We start from the raw sequence: 23866 nt of genomic DNA on the forward strand, positions 1-23866 counted from the left end.
GGTAGAGGCCTGGGCTTCCCAAGTTGGGATACTTTCTTTGTAACAGAGGAGAGGATCCTCATTCAGTCCCATGTGGGGCTAATATTAAAATCTGGACTACCTAGAGGATGGTTGGGTTTTACTTCATATTTTTCATATTGAATGAGTTCAGCAGAAATCTTTCGATGAAGCATTATCCTCTTTTGCCCTAACAATTACCATGGAGTGTAGCTGACTCCCCTTCACTCAATTTACTTATGTTACACACAGTAAAATTCACTTGATGGGGGGGAGGGTACAATTATGTGAGGCACATGACCACCCCTGCAATCAAGGCACAGAACCATTCTGTCACCAAAGATCATCTACCCCTTGTGCTGTCCCTTTGTAGTCAAATCCATTCCCTTTAATTCCTGGCAACAACTTGGCTGTTCTGAATCTTCTTTTGACAACTGCCTATTTGAGTCAGGCTTGAAATTTCTTTATGAGCAGCTGGTATGATAGCAATAGTCACAACAATATAGTAGCAGCAAATACATATTATACATTTACCACGCGCCAGACACCACTTGAAACACTTTAGAGATGAGGAAACAGGCTTTGAGAAACTTTGGCAAGGAGAGGAGGGAAGAAAGATTTGCCCAAGGTCATGCTGTGACAGCTCCGTGGCTTGAGTCAGCCATGGCTAAGCTCTGTCCAAATCTGCTTCCGGGAAAGATGCAGAAAGCAGGATGAAGTGAAAGGAATGCCTACCAATTCCAGGACGTTCAGTTTAGACCTGAGATTGCCTCACTCTAAAACTACACAAAACTTATGTAAGAATTTGGTTAATTACGCCAATCAGGCAATAAGTACCTGGGTGTAAGAGAAAATGAAGCCAGGATTTTAGAACACCTTCCTTATGATCTTTGTGCTAGGCAGGGAAGATAAAGCCCAGCTATCTTATATTTTCCCTCATAAATTTGACCAGGCTTGTAAAGCAAAGCTAGAAAAATTTCCTAATCAGATATGGAAATGTTGTATCAATGCTCAGAGCATCGACTTCCTTTGAAATGTATTGAAAAAGTGAAATGGGATCTTTAATCGTGCTTGGTCTTGGATCTATTTCAGGTTGGAATCCCCCACCCGGTCTCTGGTGATGGAAGCCCCAAAAGGAGTAGAAATAAATGCAGAAGCCGGCAATATGGAAGCCACCTGCAGAACAGAGCTGAGACTGGAGTCCAAAGATGGAGAGGTAGGGGGACGAGGGACAGAGGTCCAAAGAAACACAGCTCCAATAAGCCAACATTTCCTAAAACATCATTCCCTTTGCCACTGCAGTCAACCTGCCTTATACGCAAAAAAAAAAAAAAAAAAAAAAGAGCCAATCGGAGGTCCTATTTCTAGAACAAATATGTTGAACACCACAACTCTAAGCCAAACCCACAGCACATAAAAGTTATGACTCATCATTTGTAAGGTGTTGATGTAACAGCACGAATTACAAGACCAGAATTAGAAGGATGGCTGTAAAAATGAATGCTATTTCCAAACTTTCTCTCTCTTAAAATAAAATTTAGTTGGCTGCTATAATTAAGCTGTATATCACACACATCTGTGTAAAGAGGAACTTAATTTACTTGTAGTCATTTTTATAGTGTACCTTCTTTGTTTATACTTTCATTGAAAACAGAAAAGCCAGATCTAATAGCTATCCCAAATCAGAACAAGTCAAAACTAGGCAATAAAAGCCGAAGGGATGAAAAGGTGGCAAATATTCATTCTCTACCCCGACACAAAACCCACTTTGGTGAACAGAACAGCTGCTTGTAGTTTTGCAAGCAAAATAAGCCAAATCCCCAAAGAAAATATGATTCAACTGCAAAATTTTGAAAATGGCTTCATCATTCTCATAAGTGAATTTTTATATTTAAGAATTCTTTTTAAAAAGAGGAAAAATGTGTTTTTAAAGCAAAACTCTCTTCCACTTTTTATGTGTAGTTGGAAGTTATCCGTCTCAACCTGCCTCTGTATACCAAGCCTGCCTTTTGATTGGTTTGGCATTTGCTATATTTGTTTTAAAAGATCTAGCCAGATAGACCTTTCAGTTATCAAAAATGTCTCTGCAGACAGCTGCAAACTCCCAATCACACACATTTCAAAGCAGTGTCTACATCACAGATGCAGCTTATAGCTATCAGAATCTGAACTCTGGAGGAATTAGTTATAAAAATCCTAACAATCATTTAGGACTGGAGAGTGTTGCATATTCTTGAAGCCCCACCATGTACATAGATGTAATTAGGGTCTGAGACGTCTCATGATAAAGACAATTGTTAACCTGGCATTTCCAGATTTACCTCACTCTAGGAATCCATTCGCACTCCATGTGTTGCACTTTTGCAAAATGCCTATACGTGATGGTGTCAGTGCAACAGTGTCTGGCTAGAATACAAGCTTCTGGGGGTTGGGCGGGGACTTCATCGGTCTTGTTCCTCTCTGAATTCCCAGTGCCTACAAATACTAGCGCATAGTAGGCGCTTGTTCAATTGCAATTGAACATTCATTCACTGTGTCAGAATGTCAGGAGGATAAAAGACAGGCTCTAACTCTTCCTTCCTGTTTACTCTTTTTAGATTAAGTTAGATGCTGCGAAAATCAAACTACCCAGATTGCCTCACGGATCCTACACACCCGCGGGAACGAGGCAGAAGGTCTTCGAGATCTGCGTTTGTGCCAACGGGAGATTATTCCTGTCACAGGCAGGAACTGGTTCCACTTGTCAGATAAACACAAGTGTCTGCCTGTGAGAGACTATCCATAGTGGACACTGTCGCAGCATAAAGGCCTTTTTTGGCTTTAGACCCTGGCTGCCAGCTATTTTTACTATAACACAGAAAGCCTATCAAAGACCTTTTGTGTGTGTGTGGGTGTGTGGGTGCGTGCGTGTGCGTGTGGGTGGATATAAATATATATAAATATATATATAAATAAATATATATATCCTCTGTATAAAATGAGGTTTCAGTACAAAAGGAACCATGGGTGACCCTGTGATGTCCACTGTCATGTCCATCCCAACCCCACCACGTCCATGATAAAATCAAAATGCTACTTCTGGCCCACTGTTCTCCAGACCCTTCAGAATCACACAGTGTGTTGACATTCACTGAATATTCACCTACCTGTTTGATAGACAGCCTGTCTCCTCCTTTAGTGTCATTACAAGGAAGTGATGGCGGGAATTTGCAAGGCACACCCCAGGGCCAAGACCCTTGTAGTCAAAACAGACACTAGTTTCCTTTTTTAGCTGTAGCGCAGCTAGCCAACTTCTCCCTCTTTGAGGTAGGGATGGGGCAGTGCCCGAGAAGTCAGCCATAGGAACTCAAATGATTCTTCTCCTTTTTTGCAGCCAAATGCCCTGGGACTTTTTTGTAGTTGGATAAATTAGAAGGATGAATTTTAGCAAAGTTTGAACTGCCACCCAACTGCTTCTAGCTTACTTCCTTCCAACTCACATATTATCCCACAGTCAGTCAAAATAGGAGCTGTAAATCAGCACAAGATAGGAAAACAGCTGCTCCTAAGTCGGCTGAAAGCTAGTCAATGGCCTGACAGATAAAGAATAAATAGGCAATATGTCTCTGTTTAGAGGGGGGGATGGCTCAAAATCTGTTACATCCTCACTTCGGACTTGGTCCAATAGACTCCTACCCAAAATAATCAGGCCAATCAGAATCCTTGAGTAGAACCACTACTCCAGAGAGAAGCTATTCGGAGGTGGGAATCAAAGAGTGGCGAACAGAACCACATCATTTTTAAGCACGTTTTCTGGGCTTGGTAGGTCTTTTAGAGACATGACTTTTATTTTTAAAGGCATGCACAAACTGTGTCTTCCAGGCTCTTATGTATTTTTTTTCAGTATTGGGATATTTGTTTTCCTCAATTTACCATTGTTTTCTCTGAGAATAGTGACCCAAGAATCACAGACCAAAAGTCCCACATGCCCCCAGAAATGCCCCCAGGAAGTTAATCTAGACTGAGTCAAGTGTCTTTATTAGCATCACTGTGTCCCCTGGGGCTCAGCAGTACTCACGTTGGCATGTGTAGAAGCAGCTCCCTAATTCCCGCCATCAGCTACCTCTCATCACTCCACTTTCATCATCACACTCCAGGGTCACCCTGGCCAGCTCTTGTGCTGGGACAGGGGATTACATCATCTCTGTTCAAAGAGGGGGAAATGTGCCTATGCCTTAAGTCAATGCACTCAGCAAGGAGAAGCACATCCTATTTATCTTGTTGTCACCTGTAGTTTATTTTGAATGATTGGAGGGGAAGGGTTTAATAATGATGGGGCATCTTAAAGCTGGTAGACCAGGTGGCTGACAGATGTGGACCCTTAAGGAACCCACATCTAGGAATCGAAGACACAACTGGCCTAGACAGTCTCGGATGCCATACGCTAAGCAGCAGCCCCACAATCCTAAATGAAGTCATATTGGTGGCCTGAATGGCCTTTGTTTTTTTTCCTCAACAAGGTTCTACTTTTTCTTACTTCACAAGCAGAGGGGAGATTTGCCATAGGAAATGAACAAGAGGCTTGGTATTTTTGAGATGACACTCAAGAATCAGGCTGAGGTTTGCACACATTGGATGGAAAAGCAAGCTGTATGTTTACTTAGTCACTTAGTGATGGGGGGAGGGGGAATGGTTCTCACCTGACCAGGAGCCCTGCTGTCTCCCAGACCCCTGGCTCCCTCCAGTCACTCTTGCTCAGTCTCCCTGTAAAATAATTGAGCTGTTCAAGGGTGAGACTGTAAGATTTCTTCATTTGCAGCACTAGGGTCTAAAAAGGAAAACTGTAAAAATACATCCAATTGCTCTGGATCACTACTACTTCTATCCTGCAGGATCACACTGCCAGAATCTGCACATACCACACCCAGGGTTTTTCCAAGCCAGGAAAGGCCCCCTCTGCCCTGTCAACCGGGAGCATTTACCCACTATCATTCCCATCACTGGTAGTAGCTATGACATCCTTGGTGGATAAAACTGAAGACAAGGGTTGGTTTGTTTTTTTGTGTTTTGTTTTGTTTTGTTTTGAAGCAGACAGACCATCTTTGCACTTAGTCATGTCAAGTACATATCCTCTGGATGACAAAGAAATGGAAAGTTCCCTAAACCTCTTTCATAGAATTTTGTTCTAATTATTATACAAAAGTTTGAGATCAGCACCTGGGGAGTTTTATGCCAATAAAAAAAGACTTGTGTGATCCCACTCGCAAAATTTAATTCTATAGGTAATCAGATCACAAACAGAATAAAAAGAATGTTAGCAACCAAGAAGAGAAATCAAGCACCTGTGTGGACAGACATGATAAAAAAAATTCTGATTTTCATTTGTGCTTAAGTAACCACACTATCCCAGGTAATGAGCAGGATGTTTGACATGGGTTAATTATGTATTTCCATTCAGAATTTAGATTTCAGTAAGTGCATATTAAGTCCTTCAATGTACTTTTTTTTCCCCCCAATTCTTCCAACTAGAGTATCTGTCCATGGTCATGAGAAAATATTTTACCTGAATTCTGGGGGAAGAAATCTCTTTTACATTAAAATCTGCTAACTTTTAATTTAAAAAATGAGATTCTTTCTAATCTTTCTATATAATATCTTCTAGACAATCACATCTTTCAGTATATTAAGCAGTGGGCAGCATAAGAGAGTCCAAATGAATTTTCTATATTCTAGAAGTTTTAGTACATTCCTACTCTTTGGGAAAGTTTTATAAATTAAAAGTTGATCTCCAAATAAGTTTAGCCCCTATTGGATTATTCAATAGCATCCTATTGGATATCTGCTCAATAGTTTGTAAAACTCACTCTTAAGAAACTACCAGAGTATGGTGGAGATTTCCAAAAGCCCTTACAGTGGCATCTGACTGGAAACTTGCCATGCAGCTTTATATTTCTGTTACCCAAGGGACAGATCCTGTAAACTTGAATTGGCTTCTAATTTCCTTTAGTTTTCTCTTGCATGATTTTCACTGTATATCCAGCACCACAGACCAAAGATTGCTTTAGGCTTGACTCTAGAGCAGGGACCAGAAAATTCTTCCTTAAACCAAATGGAACTCATCACCTGTTTTTATAAATGAAGTTTTAACACAGCCACATCCATTCATTTCCATGTCATATATGGCTGATTGCATACTGTGCCAGCAAGGCTGAGTATCTGTGCCAGAGACCTCTTGGCTCACAAAACATAAAATAGATACTAGTTGGTCCTTTACAGAAAAAAAAAAAAAAAAAAAGTTTGCTGACCCCTGACACAGAGGTCATTTGTAGTCTCATTTGTATTGGACCTAGCAGGAGAGAAAGCAGACAGCAGCCTAGGTAATCCTACATTCCATGTGTGCTTGGCAATATAAATACATGGTTAGAAGATGGTCTGACTTACAGTTTGGTGTAGAAGAGATCCACTCGTCTGAGAAACATAGGCTCATGGGATTCTCAGAAACAGGAAGGACGGAATTAGGGAAATGTTTAGTGGAAGACGAAAGCTATGATCCACAAAAGGTTTTCTTTAGGACTCCTAATGCATAGGTGGTTCCTCCAGTCAGCATCACTGTGTGACAAGAGGTGAAGCAAGGATCCTTTGATTTCAATTTATAACCTCTTACCTGAAGAGACTATTTCTGGAAACTCTACCTAGAGGTCTCCATCCCATCTTCCCATATTCCAGAAAGATGCCCATTCCATGGTCTTGCAAAGAATAGTTTTGACTTAACACATCTTCTTGGCATCCATCCCTTGGGTTACTCACACCTCCAGTGACCTTGCTTTCCTACGACCACATCAGGCCTAAAGGGTTGGTGGGACCAAGAAATAATTAGAAATATTTGAAGAAACATCTTAAAATATGAAAGAAGAAAAAACATAAAAGAATTCTTTCATGAAACTGTTGTTGGGCGTGGAGGGGGAGAATCAGAATCATGCACTTTGATGTTGTTGCCAAGGACCTAGGTCTTTGTTCTTTAGCGTAGTAGGAGTACCAAAAAAAAAAAAAAAAACAATTTTGAGCTCCACCATCTCTGCCTCTGTGTGGTCAGGCAGGTTTCTACCAGAGACTTGTCTCTTCAGTGGACATCTCTATTGCTAATCCAGAGCTTTATACTCATATTCAGTAGGGTTAAAACAGCATCAGTTATGAATGATTCTTTGTAAGTATGAATATTCCTTTTTTTGTTTTTTTTTTTAAATAAAAATACCCACAATGTCAGTTAAAGGAGTCCTCCAGCATTTCCTCTAGATTCGACTAAAAGAGGATTAAATTCCCCTTCACAGGAGCAGCTACATGAGAATATCTTGCTTTTGTTTATTTTAGGCAAAAGGGAATGTGATGTCTGGACCAAGGAGGTACACAGATCCATTTAACCAACTGATGCTTATTTTTAAGCTCTCTGCAAGGTGAAACTCTCACTTACATACATTGTAAACAAGACCGTGTCCTCTCTTTCCCTTGCTCCAGGAAATCTCAGGCACAAAGAGGCTCAGGAAGCAGTTCCTAGAATGATACATTTGCATGGTGCACCCCATAGCAGGTGGGGGGAAAAAGTCATAATAAAAGAAACAACCTTAGAAAACAGGCCTTTTATCTCAAAGATAAAAATGTCTCTCTTTGGGTCTTTCATCACTTTCTCCTCCGTAGAAGGCTCCCCCAGTTCCAGCATATTTCCATTAAAATAGTCAAAGCCACTGCACTGGGATGTCAGATACATCTCTTTCTTTGTGGTAATCAGAATTTAAAATTATACAGTTGCCTCTGAATTTCTCATTCACAAAGCTAAACCGCTGATAAGAGATAAAGCACTCTGAAGCCTGCTGCTTCAGCCAGCAGAGCACACCACTCGCATTGGCACTTTCAAAAGCAATGTGATTTCTACAGTTCTTAAAAGCTTTCTTCATAATAGAGTCCTTGAAATTTCTCAAGGCAAGTCTGAATGGCCAAGGAAAAATAGTTATTTGTGGGAGGTCCTCATTTTGAGTATTGTTAGAGCACAAGGATAAAAGAAAACATCCCATTTGGGGTGGCCCATGCTCTGTGGGCTACTTTCTTTGGTTTTATCCCACCACCTTCCTTTTATAGATACTGACAGAGTAGGAAGTGAGCATCTTCCCTTGGGACAAAAAAAAAAAAAAGGGAGAGAGAGAGCAGCTCAACAGGATGCAACAGTAGATGTGATATCATAACAGCATTAATGATTTTATCAAATCCATCAGTAAACAGTCTCAAACATACCAACAGCAATGCTTAACTTCTGCCCAACAAATGGTGATATCAATTCCACTTCCATCAGCTTGGCAAATGAACAGAGGAAAAGTTGCTGTACTCAAGAAGTACTTTTACAATCCAGCAGCTGCAATGGGAAACCAGAATAGTGTTCCAAAACGCCACATGCCTTAGGCGTGTGGACACCCTTATCAGGGAAAGAGAAGATTCTGCTTCATTGCTGAACATTAGCTAAAGGTCAGATCAATTAAACAAGCAGGAAGCTCCCCTCTTGGGGAGAAGAGAAAAGGAAACCTCTATCTTACCTAAAATCTACTCTGCACTCCTAAACTGGTCTAGTAGTTTCCCTTCTTCCAGTGTCTTTGCAGCTACTTCTACATTTTGAGTTATTCTGGTGACATCAGAGAGAGCTCCGATTTCATCAATTCCAAACCAATCTATTGGATTACACAGGAGCTGTATAGCAAAGGGTTGTCTGAGGGCAGGACAATGCTATTTGTTGACAAAGAGAACATTGATGCTTTTTTTAGCCCCCTATTTATGTAATGCATGAGGTCCTAACATTTGGGGGGTCGTAAGTTCTCCAGAGAATCTGAGCAAAATTTTGAACCTTCTCCCCCAAAAGAATCACACCCACAAAATCTGGCATACATTCAAAGAGGTCTCTTTGGACCCAGAGCCTGCTCTAAGATGTGGTAAGAGTGGGATTTTATTTTCCAACTATAAGAATAATTTTGTATTAACTAATATTCATTGAGAACTTACTATGTGCTAGGCACTACGCTAAGTGTTTTATATGCATTCACTTCTTTCATCTTCAAAGCAAGCCTTTGAGTTAGGTTCCCTTATAGTTCCTATCAACAGATGTGGAAACTGAGATTTAGAAAGGTTAGGAAACTTGCTCTAAGCCATTAGTTAAAAAAGTACAGAGCTGAAATGTGGGTCTAAGTCCAAACCGCTCTGCTGTGAAGTTGCCAACATACTAAGCTATTTTTTGAGCTGTTAAGAAGTGTCTCCTACCAGTTGCTAGACGATCCTTCGTGGGTGGATGAGGCTGTAAAACTTTGATCTCCCTCCTGTTTGTTGTCTCTCGTCTGTGACAGCGTTCTGTACTGAAGTAGAGATACCTGCAGTGAAAATATAGATTTGTCTGAGTAATAGCATTTGGAAGGAAACAAAAAGAAGAAGAAGAAACTAGCTTGCTCTGATTCTTGTTAAGTCAGGCTTTTTGTCCTTACAAATTAGAAGATGCCTGGGTTGTCAACCTTACATTTAAGAAAAAAAATTTAATTTTCAATGATCTATAGATGTGGCTCAACAAATCAGTATTTCTGCTCATATGCCTCTCTTTGCCCTATACCTCACTTCAAAAGACAGATGTCTTATTTTAGGTGAGGTCTTTGATACCATTTGGTTATCCTACATCCTGCCTTTAGTTGTGGCAAGAGTCAAGGAAAGAATCAAATAGAAGGAACAAGATTGCTATCACCGTCCCTATTTCCCTCCAAAACAAGTAAGAATAGCAGGGACTCGAGTAGCATAAGACATTCAGAATCCAAAGGGGTCATTTTGACTGGGGTAATGGCTTGAGCCCCACACCCTATACCTTGTCAGTCATCACGAATGGTCCACAATCCTTCCCCAGTGCAGAATTCTTCTCACCAAAGCACTCAGACCAATGCTACCCATTGATCTGAGTTGGAAATAGGACCCCCTTGCCAATTCTTATTTCAACAGTGGCACCCTTTAACCTTGAACCTATACACTGGACACTGGTGTCCTAGATTCAGCAAAGAGGTTGGTGGCAACCTCAACGAGAGGGCAGAAGATGAGTGCATCTGAAGTTCCTTATAACTTGGTGGCTTTGGGGCACTTTCATCTTCTAAGCTAATGGATCAAGGTTTGATCTATTCGACTCAAAATACCTAAAATAATTTTGAAGAATCACGGAGCCAGGTAACATGGGAACAGGTTAAACCAGTCTGCCCTTGTGAAGGGCCTGCTGCCTACCTGCACCAACCCAGAGCAGGTGGTGGGGTCTGTCCTGCTTTTCTGTGCTTTCTCAATAGCGCATGTCTAAGCCCCTGAATGGCTATGCCCAGAGCTTCTCAGTGCTCCTGACACAGTCAAGCCCAGGACCAATCAGGGTCCTGTCATGCCCCTGTGGCTCAGCTATGCCCTAAATCTTAGCAAAGGGATGAGCTAAAAAGTGTCAAAGACCCTGTCTTAGGGTAAGGCATTCAAGGGTTTTCTTTTACTGGTGGATGTGTCCAAATGGCAAACCAGGGATGAGTACCTTTGAAGGGTCTCATGGAACTGAAATCACCAGAGCCAGCAAATCAGGTTCTCTGGTAGAGAGGGAAGACCCTGGCCACACAGAAGGAAGCACTGGCAACCCTGAATTTCAGATGGACACAAAAATAACCTAATTTCTATCCAGTGTTTGGTAAGGGGGGAAACAGTTTTTTCATCTGTGAACCACCTCCGCAGGCAAGTTTCTCCCTTTTTAAGGCCACAAAGCAGCAGAGAGATACTTCTTAAGGAGGTCATGATTGAGAAGGAAAAGCTAGAGGACTGTCCATCATTGAGCTGGCTAAATTATCACTCCCAGAGAAGCCAGATCCTGGTGCTCTTCACAGTAAAGAGAAGGTCATAAAAGTCCCATTTGCTTGGAGATTTTGAAAAAGGAACTCCATTCCTATAAAGCAACTGAATTCAGCCTTTGGATTCTTTTTTTTTTTTTTAATTTGGTTCTGTTTGGTTTTTCTCTGGGTTTGGGTGTGATATTAAGAAGAGCTTTTTAGTTTTGTTTTGAATAACATCAATCCTTGCACACTCTATGCAAAATTTTGTAAGCATTGCAATAATGCTATGGATTACAAGGAACTATTTTAACTTTATTACACTTTGTGTATAAAAAAATTTGTATTTAATATTATTTCAACTGCAGTCTTGTAAAGTATATTAATAAAAATAATGATTGGTAAGAAGGAAAGTACCCTTGTCCACTTCTTCAGGGAATTCCACCCTCACATTTGATAAATCAGTTACTCCTGTTGACTCTGTCACAGAAAAAAATTTTTGGATTATCTTCTCTTCTGCATCTCTTTGATCAGTAGCCTAAGATGTTAGTTAAGCCACAGTGGTCTTTAGGAAGAGATTCACTCAGGCTGCTTTATAAAAGAGGGCTTATTATCAGGAAATACGTGGCCTGGAACTGGGGAGACCCCAGGACCTGGAGGTCAAGGGGATAATCACCCACCACTGTTCTCCTAAAGACCTGCAGAAGCTGTTTTTGCCAGAGTTTACCATTTTCCTCTCTAAATCAGTGAGGAAGCCAGTCTGCTTGGTCTCTATGAGGTAAAACATTTTTAGTCAGGCTGCTTCAGCATTCCTGGTCAGCCTATGGATGAGCCACCATTAAGCCAACTGTCTATCCCTGGTCCAGTATTCATCCTCTTCTGAAGAATGCCTTAACCCTGATCCCCTAGATGGGGACAGTTTATGAGAGAAAGGTATCATGGTAGAACACGCTACAGTCAATCCTTTATTGTGAGCCCCTCACTTCTCCTGGCCTTCGACAATGCCAAGTTTTTGCACATACTATTCCATCCACCTAGAATGCCCTTCCATGTAGCACCACCTTGTCACAGGTTATCATCCCTCAGGATCCCATTCCCATATCATCTTTTCTCTGTAGCCCTTATCGTTCTTCCTTGAACCCCTACCAACCCGATAATTTGTTCTGACTTCTTTTCTAATCCTACATTGGCCTATGATTCACCTGTTTACATAACAGCCTGGGATCTTAGAATGCTTATATTCATTTTTAGCATTTGTAAAGGAATAATGACATATCTGAACAGATTCTCATAATTATATGGTAAGGTAGCGAGGTTATTTCTTTGTCTAGGAAAATCTAAGACTAGTTTACCTATTCAATACATGACAGAAGCTGTGTGCAATCCCAACTACCCTTTCCTTGTAGGCTACATCCTGTTAAATTTACCTTCTAACTGCAAATGACACAAGCAACATTACAGAATCCTCAAAAGGTAAAAGGTTATAATAAAAATTTTATTCATAGGCAAGGTGAAACTTCAAAAATGCAGTAATTTTATTACCTGGTTTCCCTTTGGGGGGAAAACTTAAAAAAACAAACAAACAAACAAAAAACCTACATCAAAAAGAATGAAATCAGCGAAATCACCATTCACGTGACCTGACGCATTTGTGAACAGCATATTATAGCACAACTAAAATGATAAACACTCATGAGAGGCAAAGGCTGTTGCTGATGAGTCAAACTAACTGACATCATTGTTGATGCAGAATTACAAAGCAGACAAAATACCAGGTAGCTACAAAGAGTTCTATTTGTTTTCTTCCCTGGGAGGAATTTTTTTTAAGTGGCCAATAGGAATAAATTAGCAACTTTTACATTTTTCTTCCAACTTGACTCCTTTTAAAAAGATGTAATGGAGTTCCTGTTGTGGCTCAGTAGTAACAAAACCAACAAGGATCCAGGAAGATGCAGGTTCAATCCCTGGCCTCACTCAGCGGTTTAGGGATCTGGCATTGCCCTGAGCTGTGGTGTAAGTCACAGATGCAGCTCAGATCTGGTGTTGCTGTGGCTCTGGTGTAGGCCAGCAGCTGTAGCTCTGATTTGACTCCTAGCCTGGGAACCTCCAAATGCCACGAGATATGGTGAAGCCCTAAAAAGCCAAAAAAAAAAAAAGTAAAAACTCTGTAGTTCAATTAGAAACCAAGGCCCACTTCATCAGAGGAAAAGATCCCAGGATACAGATGTGAGGAATGGGGGTTAGAGTGCAGAGAAACAAACCATTTCAGAAAGAACTTGTGAACAGCAAGTATGAATAAGCTTCTCCAGTGAGGTCTAATGGCAGGTTGGTTTTAGTTTGTGAATGCCAAATTTTAAGAATCTTCAATAACACTGAACACTTGCCCTTGAGAATCAATTTACAGTCCCCAGCGAAGACCCTAATGACCCATCAATGGAGAGACAGCGGATCACCCCTTGAGACTCACTGGCACAAGTAAATAAACCTAACGATACAATCCTTGTCAGACAGTTCATGGAAACTCCTACTAGAATTTAAAATGGGCATATGAGATGTAAGAATAAAATCTTCCAAACTGTGGGTGGGATATTTTAACAGGAAGTAAGCACTTTGGAAAGTCAAAACTTAAGATAAGAGATATTAAATGAAGGAAGAAACTATAAAACCATTTGTTTTAACCTATTAAAAGACCAAGTCAAGAGTTGCATTCAAAAACTTGGTGGGGGAGTTCCTGTCCTGGCTCTGCTGTAAGGAACCTGACTAGTACCTGTGAGGCTGTGGATTTGATCCCTGGCCCCGCTCAGGTGTTGCCATGAGCTGGGGCGTACACTGGCAGCTACAGCTCCAATCCGACCCCTAGCCTGAGAACTTCCACATGCCCCAGGTGTGGCCCTAAAAAAAACACCAAAAGAAAAAAAAAAGAAACTGGTGGGCAAAAATTACCTTATTAAAAACTTGAATAAAAAGAAAAACAGTACTTTACAGTAGATTTCATGGCAAAAATTGTTAGGAGAGCTGAAGATTAACAATGTATAATGATGAAGATCCTGTCTTGGTGATTATACATAATTAAATTATTATAAAGAAGAGGTGAAAAATAAAACCCCAAAATCCAAACTTTGAAATATAAGAATAAGGTTGACAAAAATAATTGAAATGGGCAATTTTTAATTACTCTTTTTTATAATGTACAAATTGGAGAAGCTTAAAAAAATCATATGTACATAACCACACACACATCCACCCCTACACACGGCATCCAAGAAACTTCTCTGTCCTATGATCGTACAAAAATAATCTCAAAATGAAAACATTAAAAAAACTTTTCAGGAGTCCCTGTCATGGCTCTGCAATAATGAACCCGGCAAATATCCATGAGGACGCAGATTCGATCCCTAGCCTGGCTCAGTGGGTTGAGGGTCTGGCGTTATGATGAGCTGTGTTGTGGGTCACAGACAGGGCTCAGATCCCACATTGCTGAGGCTGTGGCGTAGGCTGGCAGCTGCAGCTCGACTTTGAGCCTCAGCCTAGGACATTCCATATGCCATGGCTGTGGCCCTAAAAAGCAAAAAAATAAAAAAATAAAGATAACAGTAAAAAAATCTTATCAGAAAGTAGTACTGAAAGTAGAAATGGATGATATGTTTTATATTAACATAAAAACTTAGGAATTTCAGATTTGAAAAAAATTCCCTATTTCCTAAATAATGTGTTATTTGAGAAAGGAACCCAATTTAAAGAATTTAAAACACCACAAATTATGCATTTTGACCACAGCAGTCTTCTGTGATGATGCAAGCATTTAAACTTATTTGAGAAAAATGAATAAAGCATTCAGCTTAAGATTCTAAAATAATCAACAAAAGAACAAAAATCAACAGTAAATATAAGATGGCATAAATAATTCTAGATTCTACATCTTAAAAAATAGAAAACAAAAATCTAAGACAAAACTATTGATAATATTGAAAAACATGAGAGCAAGATTGAGACACACATATAAAATTTTAAATGTTATAGCAACATGTTATTTCCTTATAAGAAAAATGGAAAACCTTGATGATGTACAATTTATTAAATTAGCCCAAATTAGCCCAAAGTAAAGTTAGTGCTTGTTTCTTAAATAAAATAGTTTTATTTAGAAAATTCTATTCAAGATATACTTTTCTAATATTAATTTACTCACATATTTTATATATAATGCACATGTACATATTTATTCATATATAAAACCTATCATGACATCTGCTATGCTAAAAATTGTAAAAAAATTTTGAAAGAGATAAATATAAAATGAAGAGAAGGATGCTTAGACTAAAGTTGATAAAGATTTTGTCTTCCTTAAAGTTAATTTACACATTTAACAAAATTCCAACAGAAATTTTCTGGGAAGTAAATAAAATAATTCTAAATTTTATCAGGCAAAACAATTTTTTAAGTCAAGGAATTTTCCATACAAAAAGCCACCTAAAGGATGCCAAGCTAACAGACTATTTAAAAGCACAAAATAGCAATAAAGATGATAGCAATGTTTCAAAAACACAAATACAGATCAAATGCACTTGGCATTATTTCCCTTCCAAGAAAACACCTTCTCCTTTGTCTGACTTACTCCTCCTCACTCTCTAAGATCTGGTTCACACATCTTTTCTCTCAGACCATTTCTCTGACTTGCTGTCTGGATGGACCAAGCAGGCGCTTTCTCTGTTCTCTCAGGGAACCCTGAACATACCTCTCTAGCAACTTATGTTGCACGGAAGCAACCTATAAATTCTTCTGCTCATGCTAGTTGAACTTGGGCTCAAGAACAAAAGCACAGCAGCTTCATCACTTCACCACCTAGGTCCAGCCAAGGGCCAGGGACCCAAATAGAAACGGCTGAACAGAATAGAAAACCCAGAAACAGACTCATGATAATTTAAGAATGTGTCTTCCATCAATGCATCATTTCAGTCTACCACTGATTCTTAAGCCCTCCCAAAATGGACAGCAGGAACAAGATGGTGACCTCTGCACTCATTCAGCTCATGGGTGGGCAATCTTGACAAGGAAACCAACAGCTGCAGATATGAAATAAGCAATAATGAGCTGTACATGGTGCCAGGGAGGCAGGTGGCTGGAATGCCCTTGCAACCCAATAGAAAAGCTACTGATTATTTGATCATTACTTGGAAAACTGATCAGTAACTTTTTGGTGAAGGTAGGAAGGGGAAGCTTCATATTTCTACCTTAAAATACCTCCAGTGAGTCAGAGTTAAATATCTTTGTCCATCTGTATCTATTCAGTGTGTGTCTCTCATAAATGACTAACACATACCCCTTGCCCTTGGATATCTCAAGAGGCTAGTGAAGTGGACAGAGATCCAAAAAGGCCAATTACAGCATAATGCAGAAGAGCTGTGGGAAATATAAAAAAAAAAAATAGGAAATTGACCAGCAACCTATCTATGATTTGAGGAAAACTGACAAAAGTAATCACCAAGGGGAAAAATAACATAGGCAGTTCTCTAGGTTCTTGCTTCCCCTACACTACACCACACCACATACAGATAACTCTTTCAAAAAGAGTAAAATAATAGCAGTAAATAAGAGAAATGGCAGGAGTTCCCACTGTGGCTCAGAGGTAAAGAACCTGACTAGTATCCACGTGTGTGCAATTCCTGGCCTTGCTCAGTGGGTTAAGGATTGGCATTGCTGTGGCTGGGGTGTAGGCCAGCAGCTGCAGCTCCAATATGATCCCTAGTCTGGGAACTTCCAAATGCCAAAGGTGAGGCCCTAAAAAGCAAAAAAATCCCAGAAAAATGGCAAAAAAAAAGTGCTTTTAGGAACTCAAGCAAATTAATAAGAAAACCATTAAAGCATCACTAAGTAAATAAATAGTAAGCATTCAATCCACACAAACAAAAGCATGCATCCTTTCATCGTTTCTAAGTCAGTGGATGATGTAATGGAGAACAAATAGTTACTTTTCAAGAAAAACAAGAGTTTTCCTCCCTTTCCTATTAGAAAGGAAAGGTGAGCAAATGCACGTCCATACACTAGTGCAGTGAACAGTGGTGTATGTGTTCAAAAGTAACTGGCTAATATTTTTAAAGAGTCATAAAATGTTCATACCCTTTGACACAGCTCTTCCATCTTCAAAATTCATTCTAGCAACAATATTTAAATAGGAAAAAGTGGCTAGCCAAAGTGATAAACATTGAAGTAGGATTTAAAGATGGGAAAAATTAGCAGCACTACCTGACCAATTGAAAGGGAAGGCTAATTAGGTCATGGTTAGTTCAACTTTATGGAATATTATGCTGTCTTTAAAAAGGGTTGTGAGGATTTTAATAGAGTAAGGCAAAATATAATGCTGAGTGTGTGAAATGATGTGCAGACCTGAATCAAGACTTATATGGAAACTGAATGAAGCAAGCTGATTTATTTCGATGGTGGTATTGAGGTACATTTTTCTTATTATCATTCTTGAGTTTAAGTTTGTATAATAAACCTTTTTTCAAAAAAAACTAGTACCTGCTCTTTTTCTATATAAAAGACTTAATAACACATACTTTGACTCCATAAATAATCTCTAAGGAAACTGTATAGACCCAAAATTATTTACTATAGTGTTTTTTGTTTTGTTTTGTTTTTTAATTTTGGAAATTGTCTTTTCCCCATAATAGGGGCAGTTGGTAAATAAACCATGGCACAATCAATGCAATATTACAAACATTAAAATAATTTTGGAAACCATAGGACAACGTCACATTTAAAATAAGTCAAAAAGGAGTTCCCATCGTAGTTCAGCAAAAACGAATCTGACTAGGATCCATGAGGATGCAGGTTTGATCCCTGGTCTCACTCAGTGGCTTAAGGATCCCACATTGCCATGAGCTATGGTGTAGGTTGAAGACATGGCTTGGATCTGATGTTGCTGTGGCTGTGGTGTAGGCTGGCAGCTGTAGCTCCAATTCGACTCCTAGCCTGGAAACCTCCATAGGCCACAGGTGCAGCCCTAAAAACACAAAAATAAGTAAATTCAATAAGTCAAAAAGACTTACAATTCCATGAAAGCTCGTTGCAGCTGTACGAAAAAAAACATAAATGTATTGTTAAGGATGAAAAGGAAGGACTGATCATTTTAAGTTATGTTATTAAGGCACTATAAGTATGGTTGCCTATTTCTGTTTTCCTAAACTTTCTTAAGTATAGTGACTTTATGATCACTAATTTTGGCAAATGAAGTCACTGCCAAGCTTAGTCCCCCCCAAAAATGTTAATTTTCAATTTTAAGTCCATTTATTGCAGTCTACCAAAGGGTCAAATTTGAAAAGACCTCTGAACACAGAGAATACCCAGGGATTGAAGGTGGTCTCTCCATCCATTTCACAGAAGAACGAGGTCTTTGAAAATGTCCTTCTGGTCCCTGTGATGGTTACAAAGCTCTACTTCAGGTTTAACATCAAAGAAGAGACCACACATCTAAGCTCTCTTTGGGCATCAGGGTTGTAAGAATTTGCCCACCCTACTGGACTTCAAGGAAGGACCAGGTGAGGAAGGCCCCAACCCTCCACCCTTTTAAGAGACCTGGAGAACTCAATGAAAACTTTTACCACAACTTGGAATTTGACAGTAAGAATTGATGTAGTCCAGCCTTGGACACTCTTTCTAATCAAAGGTATCTGCATTTACTCGCATCCCTCAAACTTCCTCAATTTCTTCCCACCTCCACACTCTAGGTTCTTTCAAGTTAGACCTTTTATTCTCTAATTTTGAGTGGTTTCATACATCTGGAATCCATTTCTCCCATAATTTCTAGGCTTCATACTCCACTTCCCTCAGCTCCCATGATACTATAATTCATGATTCCTCCTTCAACATCTGACATCTCCTCTCTAGCAAAGATACCAAAGTCCACCAAGGTCCTTAGAACCAAAAAGTTAATCCCTTCTCCAGTACTAGACAGTTACCCCAGGGGTTCTTCTCTACTCTTTAAAAGCTAATTACCAATGAAATATTGTTTTCTGACCCCACTAGTTTATATTCCTTAGTCTTTCCCTCTCTAGCCAAATGAGTATTCTTCAAGAAAATTATGTTCCTTAACAAGAAAAAAGCTTAACATAGACGGATGGGTACAAACACTGAGGAAGGGCATTGGTTTGCTGTCAAATAGGCCTGTGTCTATGGCCAGTTTCCCTCGTCAAGAATGCCAGTAAATTCTGATCTCAGCAGTCTGCATTCCTAAAACCTCCATCCATCCCCATTCAGAAAAAGAAACGAAAGAAAAGCTTTAGTTTTCTGTAACGTGGTGTGTGCACTTTACTCTTTTCTTTGAAAAAAGAAATAGTCCTTCTCTTGAGTCTCTTCCTTTTTTTCCCCTGGATCTTGCTACATTTTTCCTACCAGCATATTCAGATCTCCCCTGTAACACATGCAGACCCAGACTGATCTCTGGAGCCTGCCCACCTCAAGAATATTCGCCACTTAAATTCTTGAGAACAGTCTATAGTCAATTCTTTAATTTGCCTGTACTCCCCAATCTGTTTCTGGTGCCACGGTCTAATATGATATCGATCTTTAAAAAGGTCACCATGTGCCTCCTGGTGTCAAATCAGTAGGTTTTCCAGTCGCTATTTCTCCATTTTGACTCCATCTACTTCTAGTCCACACTCCAACAGTGTGGTAGTGGCTACACAGAGCCATATACCCATCCTATTTCCTTCCAGAACCCCAGGTGGCTCAGGCACCCGGTCTGCCCTCATGACATCCACATGACTCCAGAAATATGAACTGTTATCAATAAGTAATGCATACAACAAAGCTAAGCACTCACAAATCCTTAGTCTTCGGTTTCCATTCTGGTAAAAATTTGGTGATTTTACCGTATCCCAGCCAGATCTCTGACATGTGCTTCAAAATTTGCATTACTGATTTTATTCCTCTGACAGCTCTGCCAAGACTCCAATAGTTGCAAACACATTTCCACAGAGAAACAGAAAGGGCCCACACCCAGCTCCTTCCACCACAATGGTAAGTTTATACCACCAGACAACCTTTCCTCATATCTCCTCCTTGGCACCTTTGACTGTATTTCTTCTGTCTCTTTCCCCAGCCCTTGGACATCAATCTTTCTACAATAAGCACAGCTGGCAAAAAGGCAGGGACCTTTCTTTTATGCTTCTTTTTTTTTTTTTTCTGCCTCTGCCCAATAGGGTCTTCACATGAATTGTCAAAAATCCTTTTAAGTTATCCCACTTAATTGTCACAGTACATTTATAAAATAAGCAGGAAGTGCATTTCATCTTGTAAATGGGGAAAGTGAGTCCCAGAAAGACTTAATGACTATCCGAGTTTATATACCCAGCAGAAGCAGATCTAGATCAGTGCATTTATATTTCTTGAGCACCAACTGTGTGAGAGGGGCTCCAAAGCCAAGTGCTATTGTTTCCTGTCTAGCATTAGTTACTTATATGACTGTGACAAGCCTGCCTCCTTTCTCTGTAAAACAAAGGTGTCCATTGAATGATCTCCACTAGTCCTCCTATCTGGTGATTTCACATAGGGCTCTGTAAACTATTCATCATCTGAGCGACCAATTCTGAATGGGACAGAACTAGGTCATCCATTCGCTAGCCAAAGAGTTAATGAGTATGTTCTAAATCCTTGCCATGCTTCAAGCTGTCTGGGGATTATAATAAACAAGGCAGGCATGGTCTCCATCATCTCAGAGTTTACAATCTAGTAGGAAGGGGCAATGTGAAAATATACAATGAAATAAACTCCTCCCTGAGTAAGGTGACATCTGAGGTGAGATTTGATGAGAAGAAGTCAGGCATGCAAAAAACTAGGAGAAGAGCATTCCAGCAGAGGAAACAGAAAGTTCTTAGAAAAGTGCGGCAGGGAGTTCCCGTCGTGGCGCAGTGGTTAACGAATCCGACTAGGAACCATGAGATTGCAGGTTCGGTCCCTGCCCTTGCTCAGTGGGTTAACGATCCGGCATTGCCTTGAGCTGTGGTGTAGGTTGCAGACGCGGCTCGGATCCCCGAATTGCTGTGGCTCTGGCGTAGGCCGGTGGCTACAGCTCCGATTCAACCCCTAGCCTGGGAACCTCCATATGCCGCGGGAGCGGCCCAAGAAATAGCAACAACAACAACAAAAAGGCAAAAAAAAAAAGAAAAGGAAAAAAAAAAGAAAAGTGTGGCAGGTCATTATTTTCATTACTTAGAAAGATTGAACATTCAAGTGCTGTGCTTCTCCTCATTTTCTTCTGTGAATTAGACATATGGAATGTAATTATTGTTTTTTACCTGCTGAAAGAGTGTGAATATCATCCTTCCCTCTAAGAAGACAGGTACTAAGGCTGGCTTCTTTAATTGACCATCAAGGACTGTAACGAAAAATACACAGGATATAGGGAGTGTGTTTGAGACTAACAAGAAGGGCGAGTACAGAGATGTTGTGAGGTTGATAATGAGACAGAAGTTCGAGGTCACTAGTAGCAGACGTTTCACACTACACCATTCCAGGGAGGGGCCAAAATTTCCAAAACCAAATTATGTCATACTAAAGATTGAAGCCTGGGTCCCAGGGACCAGAACCAGCACTTCAGCAGAGGCTCCTGTGCTTCAACATCCACTTAAGATGATGTATTGAGTTTACATTTTAACACCTGTACTCAATCCAAACACATGCCCAAGTTAAATATAAAAATATAAAAAGTGGTAAGTGGACTCTACAACAGGTTATACAGTGTAATGCAGAAACTGATGAAAATTCAAAGCATGTGAGATTAAAGCTTTGGAGTTTCTAATTTCAGGACCAGCAGGCAGAGGTTACCTGAGAGCAATACACTCACTGCTTAAAAATTGGGAAGAAAGGCTGAAAGAAGAAGAGAAAAGCCTGCAGTTGACAGCTGTCTGCCTAATAGGTAATCAGAAGCTCCCTGCCTCCAGCATAAAGAGAAAGCATAAAGATAAGCCTCATTACAAGCACCTGGAATTATCAAAAATTTCCCCAATGTTGCTCTGGGGGAAAAGATTTAGCAAGAATATAAAACCTATTTCTGGACTCAGGGCTTTAGGAGGTCCTAGACAACTCAGATTAAAAAAAAATCATTTCAGTCAGAGAAAATCACAACAAAAATCTGAAACTAAGAGAGAAAAAATTTGAAATATGAATAAACCAAATACTAAGATGGGCAAGCAATAAGTCAACAACTTTAAAAGTTTGTCCAGATGAACCTAACATTTTAAAATAGTCTGGAAAAGACTTTCATAAAAGCGGTTATCTTCAAAATTAAAACATTCTTAAAATATAAAAACAGATACAAAGCAAAAAAAGAAAAGACTTCTATGAAAGTGTCGGGTAGAACATTTGGAAATAAAAATTAGTCACTGATTGAAGTAAACAGTTAATGGAAAACTCTGGAATGGATACAGTCAAAAAGAGAATCAGTAAATTTGACATTACTATTAAAGACTTAAGCTAGGGTGCAACATGAAATGGAGTAATTCTTGAAGTATTAAGAGAGATGGATGGAGATGGAGGTTGAAAGGGACCAATATATGTCTAATTGGAGTGTCAGAACAATAGAATGTATATTGAAGAAGGAATATTAAAAAAATATATGTACACTAAGGATTTTCTAGAATAAAAGATAAATAAGATTAATAAATTTTAACATGTACTCAGAATACTGAGCAAGATAAAGAAAATAAACTTATAAAGAGACATTTAAATAAAGCTCAGATATCACATACAAGAGAAAATTTTAAGAACTATCTGAGAAGGGGAAAAAAAATGTTATAACCCACAAGGAGATAACAATAATCAGTTTGTATGATTTAAATTTTGGTAGAAAACAATTATCAGGATAAAATGGTTTATGCAATTAAGCTATCATTAGATATAGATCAAGAGAAAATTAATGTACACATGCTATATACACTATATATGTATTATGTATATACATTAATATATAATTAATATAATATACATTATGTGTATCACAAGCACACACACACACACACACATATGACAGAGATAATGGAAACCCTCTAAAAGGCCTCTATGGAAAAACTACCAAATTATAAACTCAAAGAAGGAGAAAAATTACCATAGGAGAAAAAAGGCATGAAAGTAGGGAAAAATGAACAAGGAATAGATAATTTCATTACGAAATGGCTATCGGATTCACATCAACATTTCTCTTAACAAAATATAAAAATGAATAGGAAGCTCTTGAGAAGATGTTCAGTATCATTAGTCATTTGGGAAATACAGACCAAAAACCACAAGGAGATACCATTCCACACCTAATGAAATGGCTACAACCAACAGACAATCCAAGTGTTGGTAAAGATCTGGAGAAACTGGAACCCTCGCACGTTGCTGATAGGATGGCACCTTGGAAAGCACTTTGTCAGTTTATCAAAATATTAACCACAGAGTTACTGTATGACTGAGTCAGCAGTAGGATCAACCCAAATGTCTATCAACTGACCAATGGAAAAAATTCATGTGGTATGTATTCATGCAATGGAATAGTATTTGGCAGTAAAATGGAATGAACCACTGATATATGCTACAACATGGATGAATGTTGATAAAATTATGCTAAATTTAAGAAGCAAGACACAAAAGGCCACATACCACATGATTCCATTTATATGAAAAGTCCAGAATAGGCAAATCTGTAGAAACAGGAGTCAGTCAGTGGTTGACAGGGGTTGGGGGAAAAGTGAATCAAGAGTAATTGCGAATGTATATGGAATTTCTTTTTGGGGTAATTAAAATATTCCAGAATTAGATGATGGTGATGGTTGCACAGCTCTGTGAATGTACAAAATGTATAAACTGTACACTTCAAAAGTGTGAATTTTGTGCTTTGTGATTTCTCTCTCAATAAAATTATTATTAAAAATTTTGAGGGTGGCTGGCTATAGGTAAAACAGTGTCTATGTAGAAATGTATAAATCTTAATGGCATGTAACAGAAGAAAAGAAAGCCAAAAATCTAAATATCTAAGCATCTACCTCAAGTTAAAATAA

At 39.3% G+C, this 23866-nt stretch overlaps 1 protein-coding gene across 3 annotated transcripts in view; it reads left to right on the top strand.

The window, feature by feature from the left end:
• SGCD (sarcoglycan delta) overlaps nt 1-5231 on the top strand; it is a 1013702-nt gene extending 1008471 nt beyond the window's left edge. For all 3 annotated transcript variants that reach the window (XM_047774935.1, XM_047774843.1, XM_047774755.1), the window contains 2 exons: nt 1090-1213; nt 2595-5231. In XM_047774935.1, the coding sequence (XP_047630891.1) occupies nt 1090-1213; nt 2595-2768 (298 nt within the window). In that variant the 3' untranslated portion in view covers nt 2769-5231. The remainder of the gene's footprint in view (nt 1-1089; nt 1214-2594) is intronic.
• The last annotated feature ends 18635 nt before the right edge of the window (nt 5232-23866 follow it).

Source organism: Phacochoerus africanus, chromosome 1 (genome assembly GCF_016906955.1).
Source record: "Phacochoerus africanus isolate WHEZ1 chromosome 1, ROS_Pafr_v1, whole genome shotgun sequence".
Classification (NCBI taxonomy): Eukaryota; Metazoa; Chordata; class Mammalia; order Artiodactyla; family Suidae; genus Phacochoerus; species Phacochoerus africanus.